We start from the raw sequence: 10227 nt of genomic DNA on the forward strand, positions 1-10227 counted from the left end.
TGCTGGAGATGTGATAAAGAAATAGGGAATATGTCACATATATGGTGGTCTTGTATGAAAATTCAGAGATTCTGGAAGGAAGTAGAAACTTTGATTTTGGACGTGTGTTCTGTCTCAATAAAACTCACGAAAGAACTAGTGTTACTCTGGTTGCCTCTTAAAGATTTTTCGCCTTCAACTAAAAATCTACCTACTTATATAATATCTGCAGCCAAACTACTGATCCCCGCTCATTGGAAAGAGACATCTACACCTATCAGATCCCAACTTGTGGCCAAAATACATCAGATTTGTAGATTAGAAGAACTAGCTGGATGGGAAAACAAAAACAGAAGCTCTTTCTTAAATATATGGCAGCCTTGGATAGAATATAGAGATAAGGTTTAAAATATGAAAGGGAAATAGAGGCGTAAAGAATTAGTGAGAGGTCCGAAAGTTACGAAAATTACAAAGGGATAATGAGTTAGAAAATAGGTGTTTATTAACATTTCAATCCAGGTATCTGTTCATCTGACATCTAAAAATATATCTGAGATATGATCACAGTGGTTCACATGTTTTTTCATGTTCTTTAAATGTGTGTATGTCTGTTAATTACTTGTTCTGAAAATTAGTAGACGCATGTTTTGATACTGAAAAAGAAGCACATTAACAATAGTTGACATGGTATGTAAATTGGCATGTTATGATAAGATGTGAATGTTCACTGATAAACAGTGTTAATGTAAAGGTATTTGCATTCATTGTAGAACATTACTTATTGTTTTAATCATTTTCTCTTTATCTATAGAAAGCACCAACATATTCTACAGCATTCCTAACACCCTTTCGGGATCATAATCTAATCTGACCAAGTTTAGCTACAGACTAGGGCCAATGAACCTATCTGTATGTTTTTACACTGTGGAAGGACATGAGAAGCACAGAGAGAACATACAATCTTTATCTAGATGTTACCGCTGGTCAGATTTGAATAGAGGACCTTAGTGCCCCAAGGTAATAGTGTCCAACCATTGAGCCACCACGCTACTTACTCATTACTCTTAGACAAAATTGAATATAGAAAAATTGTCTTAAATGGATGAAATCCTTGAGTCAATGGTCCCTGAAGCAGTTTCTATGGCTGCTACGGCAGTAGTTACACCCCTGGGTCCATGAAAGTCAATATAGTCTTATATGGTCGGTCACTTTTATTCAGTCCACAATGGTGTTTTCTACACTACTATATTTTTTTTATTTTTGCTTTATTTTTTTATTTTCCCTATCAGATTGTCTTTGGTGTTCAGCTCTGGTCTAAAGAGGATAATAAAGCCTTTGGGCATGAAGATACATATGACCAACGCCCAACTTGATGATAGAATAGCAAAAATCTCCATGGCTGATGTATACTTGCCACGAGCACTAAGGTAGGCTGGTATAAAGGACACCCAGACACTTAGGAAGGCCAGCATACTGAAGGTAATGAATTTTGCCTCATTAAAGCTATCAGGAAGTCTTCTGGCTAGGAAGGCCAGAACAAAGCTGATGGTAGCCAGAAGACCCAAGTATCCAAGCATGCACCAAAATGCTGTGGCAGATCCTTCATTACAGTTAGCTATGATTACTCCAGGTTGGCTGAACATGTCATGATCTGGAAATGGTGGAGAGAAGGACAACCACATCACACAAACACAAAGTTGAATAAGAACACCCAACCCGATGACAAAGTAGGATGTTTTTGTACCAGTCCATTTTTTTAAGTTGCTGTTCGGCTTGGTGGCTTTGAAGGCTATGACTACTGTGATGGTTTTAGCCAGAACACAGGATACACATAGGGAAAAGACCATACCAAATGCTACCTGCCGGAGAAGACATTTGTGAGGTTGCGGATAACCGATAAATGCTAATGCGCACAAAAAGCAGAGAGAGATTGACAACAGAAGAAGACAACTTATCGAGTAGTTATTGGCTCTGACTATGGGAGTAGTCTTGTAATGGATGAAAAGTCCCAACAAGGCAACTGGTATTGTAGAGGAGGTAACACTGGTGGCCACCAAAGTTGCTCCTAATGGTTCTTCAAAGGAAAGGAACTCCACAGCTTTTGTCAGGCATTGGTTCTGTAGAACATTTGGCCACTGATCCAATGGACATCGGAAGCAGTCAATGGAATCTAGCATGGAAGATAAATTCATAAATGATAGATAGCTTGAATATATCGAAACAATCCAACTTATTGAATTGATATTAATGCCCGTCATGATGACATGGTGACACATCACTAGTTTGTGACCGCAATTTGACATCAAAACTACTGGAAAGGAAAAGTGGAAAAGTTGTCCGGAGTAACCAGATTCCAGCTCTTCTGAGTCCCTTTCTCTAAAATTCTAAAGAATACTACCCTAAAGTACCAATCAGAGTGCTAAAAAAGGCCATGACTCAGAAACAGTCCTGTATCTTAGAAGACAGACGAAGGACTCACTTTTTCTGACCCCCTGTTTGGAACTTTTGTTGGACTTTAGTGGGGGCAGTTACTGCCACAAGATGTGTTTTTGTAGGGCATCTTAGATATTCTCTTTAAGACAATGGATACTTGAAGGGCTCATATTAGGTAAATTTTTAGTTCAGCAACTCAAATGAATACATCCTCAGCTTTTTGGATTCATTACATCTCATTAAGACATTGTCTTAAAGATGTACAGGCGATTCAGTTGTCTTTAATGGAGTAATATTAGGGTTGACTCCATTGGAAAACAATACTGGAAATTTAAATTCAATTGTATATTCTTATCCTTTGAAGTACCTGTCTCATTGGAGATATCTCCAGAAGGACACCCCACGCACTGGAAGCAGCACGCAGGCTGCCCTGGTATTGCGCCTTTTCGGAATCCCAAGGGACAACTGTGACTGCAGGTAGAGACTGGGGTCTGGAGAGAAGAAAAACAGTGAGAGAAAAAGTGAGAATATATTAAATATAACTTTGCTTCACGTAATCATTCATGGTACTTGAGACATGATAGAACTCAAGGTCAGTAGGAAATATGTAAAGCTTCCACAAAGTTATAGAAATTATACCTGAATTCAGTCTATTAGGATAGTTCAATGATTGTATGATTGTAGGTTTATGAACTTCACGTTGGGTAATGCCTTTTTGTTACATTTTTTTAATGACTATCGATAATGTGTTTTTACCTGCTTTTGCCCTCTTGTCCACTGGATGGCGCTGGAGTTCACCATAAATTTGTTCCCTTGCTTGGTGCTGCCATCATAACTGCCCACTTTTAGCTGCTGGACATTTCCCTGTGGTCCAATTTGCCAGTTCACAATATCGTACATTGCTGGAAAGTCCCCGTTGGAATCAAAGTAAATCTCTCTGTCATCAGAAGTAGTGAAATAAACGGATCTCATAGAGCGTAGGATCTGAAAAAAAAAGTAATTAGACTGTACAATTGCTATAGATTTGCTGGCTGCACATTCAAACTACGAATGTCCCATACTACCACATCCCGAAGGTGCTGCAATGGAGAGCTAGTCATTGGCAACCACTCACCATGAACAATTGTTCGATATGATATCAATTGATATCCATGCTGCCTGATGGGACCCATACACATTTGATTTTGAATGATGGAGCCAGCCAACTTTGGGGGTACCTGTTGGTAATCTAGTCTGTTTGGCTCACCATAGAGATTTGATTGTCAAAAGAATCCACCAAAGTTGTCTGGCTCCACCAATAAAAATCGAATGTCTATTGCCAATTTAAACCAGGCATAAACACTCGTTCGGCTTATCTCCCTTTGTAACAAAGAATTGAACTGTTGAAATCTTACCCGATCCTCTTGTATAGTAGGACTGCCCCATACACTTTAGATCATTGGCTGACTTTAAGGTGTATGGCCGGTTTTAAAGTAATAGTAGGAGAGTCTAAGCATTAAAAGTGAAAAAGCCTTTTTATGTGATGGTTGGCGTTGATCCATGGGTTTCCACACATGTTGCTATCTACCCGCCAACGCCCACTCACTGCAGTCAGTGTTTTTCTCTAGAACTAGAAAATTTATTCCTTGGTGTGCTGTCATGGTAGGGTCCTGAAATAGGGCCCTGATTGAAGAGGGTACCTGCATTCAATAACAGCAAGTGGGGAATTTCCTTTATTACTGGTTCCTCTTCCTTTAGATCATGTGCACACTATACCATGCCGTATAGGCAGACCTTGCAACTGCTACTGTACCTGTAGAGAGGAGGAATCATCTCAAGTTTGTTCCTTCCTCCTTCGCCATGGGTGGCATCAAAACACTCATTACCACCACAATAGAAACATAGAATTACATAGCTTGGTAACAAAACATGGAAATACCTCCCAAGGACGATAAGTCAAGGGCTTCAGGCATTTTTCAGTTGTAACTAAACACTCTTTTTGTCTGCGAATGATGATATCTTCTAATGTCCATGCCAAAGTATATACTGCGATGAAGACACTGTAAGTGACCCTTAGAAAGCTGATACTGTTGAAGGTGTTTACAAGGGTTTCCTGACCTGTGCATCTTGTGGTGTTATTGGACAAAACAGCCCCCGGTGTTTCCCATTTGCAGCCAAAGTTTGCTTCCCAAAATTCCATTAGGTAGATATCATCTGGTGTCTTCAAAGGGTTAGAAGAACTGAGGAACTCTATAAATCCGGGAATAGGGCCACTATGTAGTGCAAATCCAAGAGTTCCCTGAAGTATTGCCCAATATTTATTTTTTGAGACCAGTCCTGATGTTGACCATGACTCACTAGCTATCCAAATCTTCCCTGTAATGTTACGCCTCAGAAGTTCCTCTACTACTGGCAGAAGATTGGATCCACTAGAGAAGACAACAACAGCAGTAGCATTCGAGTCTCCAATGACTTTTGAAAGGTGTGGAGCATTTCGGTCAGGTCTGCTAGTAAGAATATACTCTGTAAAGGCAATACAGGCCCCAGACCTGAGAATCTCTTTCTTGGTGGCCCTTATACCCTCGAGTCCATAGTCAGTGTCTTCGGCCATCAGTCCTACCCAAGTCCAGCCAAAAAAGGCCACAAGCTCTGCAAATCCATGTGACTGAAATTTATCACTAGGGACAGTCCTGAAGAAAGAAGGGAACTGTGTCTTATCACTTAAGACAGAGCTTGTGGAAAAATAACTTATCTGTAGGAAAATTTAGAGATGACATTATGAGATATTGACATTAGACATAACCACATATTTAGATATATGAGTTGTTTTTTAATTCTACAGACACGGGCTTCAAACTTCTATGCAACCCTTTACCATCCCTCAAAACATGTACTCCTACTCATAATGTCTCATCTGTGCCTTCACTCTATACCAAGCAGTAGAACTTATAGTCAAACCCTTGGTAGGCCCAATGCAGGTCGTTATCTGAAGAATTTGGGTTGACTTTTTGTTGGTCATGGATCTGATCGGTCTGCCATTTTTTTTCTAGCATTTCTGATGATCTCATACATATTCTGCAGGTGGTCTGCATGTTCTACTTTGATTGTTGGCACATCATGACATTTGTGTGAAGATGGGTCAAACCTGAAGGCATCATACAACTGCTTGGAACCTACTATTAAAGAACGTAGTCTAGCAACTAGAATAAGCCCATTCATCAGTAGTATAGTACATATACATTGTCATTACTTCAGTCCTAGACTCTACAATGGTTCCTAAAAAAGGTGGATTTAGAGGTAATTGAGAAAGGCCAGTCACTTTTTGGAAACTTTTAGGAATCCATGCTACGTGACTAATACTGACTGGGACAGCAGCCCTTATGATACATACTTAAGTTGTTCAATTGTCAGTGTGAGCCTGCCAATTATCAGAAACAAAACTAATATCCAGCACATACCTGTGGGTAACTGTATAGTCCTAGAAGTCTGGCCAATGGTACTGAGCTGGCAGAGCTAGAGTCCCCAATCACTCCTCCTAGTGGTGTAGATTTGCTATGACAGCGGAAGTTAGGTATGGAACTGTGACCACTTCCAGTAAGAAGCCAATTAGCCCCTTCCAAAGCTCTTCCTGGGGATGCACAAGAGTCAAACAGGTGGACTCCTAGGTCAAGTTGGGCAGAAGATGGTCGGATTTATTGATCTCTGTGACTGCCAGGAGCAGGGACTGGAGCCACTGGAATGTGAGGTGCACAAACCTGCAGGGAAAACAAATGTATGCTATATTGATATAGATGTGGACCTCAGTCTTACTTGCATGTATAAATAGAGAATATAGAGCCATGTTCTTGAAATAGACATCAAGACTTTGCTTTGTTATTTATTTTTTCTGTTTTGGCAAATTATACATATATAATGAGTAGAAAATGAAAATGACTGCAATAGTTCTTCAAACTACTAGTGTGAGCTCTAGAATACTATACTACAAGTGTCTGAATGAAAGAGCCTGGTGCTTTATGCTCTTCATAGACCTGTTTGCCCTTCACAGCACTCCATGTGGACAAGCATGGTATTGCACGTAAAACTTTTTAATATTTTATCATAATGAAGAAATATTTCATGACTACTTCATTTTCACTTGAATAAAGGAAACAAAAAAGTCAGTAATTACTTAGTGCTAGTATACTTGCAGATTGTAGAGTTTATTTTTTGTGCTTATGATAATCTATCTACACATTGCAGGGTGCAAGTTGACTTTTCTTTACATTGATTATAGTTTGATACCATGTACCATTGAAATCTACTTCTTTTGGTGTCTTACTTTAATTTTATTCTTCCTTTTTGGGACCCCAATAACAGTACACTGAATAATTGTCTTTCTTAATATGGCTGGGGACTGATTAATGAGACATTGCTTCACTAAAGAGGCACTGCTTAGTTTGCCTTGCCAGTGGTGTACCTACCATAGACGCAGGCAGGGCATACAACTGCAATGGGGCCCATGTTGGGAGCAGGCCTGGCACTGCATCCCCTGCTTGCCGTTATACTTTCGTAGAGGCTACTTTCAACCACCACTAGAAGGAGGTCTCTGCAGATTTCTATAGCTCCCATTGCATTCAATACTAGCATGAGTTATAACTTGAAGCTCCTGGGCCACAATGCAAAATCTGTAGTTGCACTCCTTACCTATCGTGTATTCATAATACTACTGCCTTCTTATGTGGCAGCTGGGACTTTGGGTCCTCTCAAACATCAGTTCCAGGATTTATATAGCTACTTTCCTGATACTTGCTACATAAAGCCATATAGAGTTAGCTCCCCGTAGTGGTGGCTCTAGGCCGCTAAAATTATATAATTTATCAAGTCATAAAAACAGAACTCCCCTATACAAATATATTTCAACAAAGAATATTGTGCCTAAAACCCATACTTGTCTGCCATTTTAAACAGAAAAGTGGGGGAGGCTCCGTTGGTAGGATGCTGCGTTCCGTTAATGTGAGCCTTTTTTATTAAACCAATTGGAAACAGTGGGAAAATACGGATGTCTGTTGAAGTCGCAAATCTCCTTCTCCTCAGGGGTGTACCTAGAATTCATAGGGCTCCATAGTAAAGCTACGAATGGTCACTCAACTTTGTGGACAGTGAATTGAGCTTTAGAAATGCAAACCGCAATATAACTACTAATTGAGTAGCTGCTGGATGGACAGTAGATCTTGAACCGGAGTGGGTCTCCTCCACCTTCGGCCCCCACAGCAGTTGCTATGGCCAGCGTTCTATCTTCTGTGATAGTAATGAGTGTAGTGCACTATTTCTATTTTAGAACTTCTGGAGTGGGAAGAGAAGGGTGGGCCCTCACTATATCTAGAACGTCCGGGTCTTGTTAATTGACCCAATTTTTGCCCTAAGTGAAACTCTTGAGAACCTGAAATATTTGTTCCTATCTATCTTTGTGGAGGTTGTGACCAATAGTGCTCTTCACTATGAGGGCACTGCTAAATAGCCCCCCATTATCTGAGCATCCTGGACCTCAAAGAGTCTGACATGAGAATAGAGAGGAGCAAGATACTAAGGTTTTACTGAAGTAATGACTAAATTTTCTGATTAGGAGTGGAATATCGGAAATAGTGGCAAACATTCTATTTCTAGCTGTCCTCAAGACGCTTTCAATATACAAATGTTCATGGAATGATCATCTAAACAAATTATCAAAATACATATAGGGCAAATATTGTGCTGCTGAGGAAATCTAATAGATGTTGTACTCACGTGTTGCAGGTCACAGGTGGTGGTGGGTTTTTGAAGGTCAATGCTTGGTAGGTCCTATATACATGGACAGGGAAGATGCCACCAATGATAATGTCTCCATCTCGATACAGGCTTGAAATATTGGTCCCCTGAACCTTGCACCCTTGGTCAATTATCCTCCCACCAGCACCTGGAATCAGGAGACAAGCTAAGAGCAACAAGCCTCGAGTCAACCTCTGGTAGAAAAGAGCACCGCACAATAATATGACCAGTTTCAAGAAAGAGGGAACCAGCATAGCTTTACAAGGCGAAAATAAGAAGGAGAAAGCAATGTATTAAGATAGCTTAAGTAAAGAAAAAAAAAATCTTAGGATTTAGAATAATAAGGTTAAGAAGAATGTGAAATTGACAACAAAACAATAGAAGAAAGTAAGAAGAATTCAAGTAGTAGTAATAACTCAAGAAGTGTAGTGTCCCCCACTCTCTGTCCCTCACTGTTGAATGCTGGGTTGTGTTGGCTCTTTTTATACGAAGAGTCGCCCAGAGGGATAAAACATTACATTAAATTCATATAAATACTTTTCCTGTGCCAGTTTAACCAACAAATACCATGGGGACAGGAGATGTCTTGGGACCACGGCCAGCAGCTGGGCTATCAGATGGGATTTCCTTCAGTTATTAACTGTCAAAGAGATGAAGGTGGAATAAAGGGTTCAAAATCGAATGTCCTTATCTCAAGCTGATACACTCTAGCCAACATCATAGTAGGTCAATGAACCGAATCATGTTTTTGGAGTGTGGGTGGAGATTGCTATAAGCATAAAGAGAATATCCAAATGTGGACCTGGCTGGATCCGGGTTGGCTATGATTTGGCTGATATTCCTCCTTTGCTCTTTATACCCTATATTAGTGTCTCCAAGATATATCCTCAACAATTATCTTCTTTCTAGCTTAATATAGATTTATTTTATTCTAGATCAGGCTCATTGGCCTACGAGTAATTCAAGGTTTTATGGAGGGTCAATGAGAAATTAGTGTATTATTCTTTTGTCCATGATGCTCTGGACACATCATGGGCACATGTTTCACATGTTTGGGGGGGACAAACCTGTTTCATTTATGTGTGCTTTAGGTGTTTTTGAATGAGTGTATAAGTATGTATCTCCTTGTGTATTATATATGTGTGTTTTATGTGTCTTTTATAGATACATATATGTGTTTGTTGGGTCCTGAACATGTGCTGTGCTTTTACCGCCTAGCAGGGCTCTATACCATATCTCGATATGAGGTCCCAAGAAAACTTCATACTGCTCTAAAACTTGGAATAAGCTAAAAATAAACAAATAATATTTAATATAAGAAGGGAGAGAACTTGGTAACAGTGTCTCTAGCTCTGTAGGACCCGACACCATACATTACACTGATTTCAATGGACACCTGCCAATGCTTCATTTCTACAATCTGACTTCCGACCCCACCACTCTACTGAAACAGCCCTAATTAAAATAACTTATGATATTTTTACTACCCAAGCCTCACAACATTACTCTTTGGTCCTCCTTATAGACTTGTCCATTGCCTTCGACACAGTCAACCACTTTCTCCAACAAATTATTTCTGTAACTCCCATAGCACTGAATAGTAGTTACGGTATCTCGAATGCTACAATGCTTCCGTAACTTCCATTCCCCACTATGGGAGTTACGGGAACAGCATAGCTCAGTGAGTTAAGCTGTTTCCGTAACTCCCGACCATGTCCCGACCATGTAATCCAGAAGTGGCCGGGAGTCAGCGTGAGCACAAAAATCTAGAATGGAGTTTAGGGGGCCTCGTTCTAGAGATAGATGTGGGTCCCAGAGGTGGGACCCGCATCTATCTGACATTTATGACATATCTTGTGGATATGTCATAAATTTCCCTCATGGGAAAACCCCTTTAATGTCGAGGGACCCTTATAACTAAAACTGGACAACCCCCTAAGTGTATCACCAGGTGATTTTTTTAAAAAGAAATCTGGAATCATGAGAGTTTATAATAGCGCACAAAATGTAAACATCTCTTAGGGCCCGTGTACACAGTCCATGATGGATGAT

At 40.1% G+C, this 10227-nt stretch overlaps 1 protein-coding gene across 1 annotated transcript; it reads right to left on the bottom strand.

Annotated features, from left to right (window-relative positions):
• Nucleotides 1-1244: 1244 nt before the first annotated feature.
• Nucleotides 1245-9710, bottom strand: LOC142750588 (extracellular calcium-sensing receptor-like). Its single transcript, XM_075859586.1, is given in 9 exon segments — nucleotides 1245-2149; nucleotides 2780-2903; nucleotides 3169-3396; nucleotides 4331-5143; nucleotides 5850-6055; nucleotides 6058-6146; nucleotides 8155-8323; nucleotides 9387-9463; nucleotides 9682-9710. Coding segments are annotated over 9 exon segments (2640 nt in total).
• Nucleotides 9711-10227: the final 517 nt, after the last annotated feature.

This window comes from Rhinoderma darwinii, chromosome 3, assembly GCF_050947455.1.
Source record: "Rhinoderma darwinii isolate aRhiDar2 chromosome 3, aRhiDar2.hap1, whole genome shotgun sequence".
Classification (NCBI taxonomy): domain Eukaryota; kingdom Metazoa; phylum Chordata; class Amphibia; order Anura; family Rhinodermatidae; genus Rhinoderma; species Rhinoderma darwinii.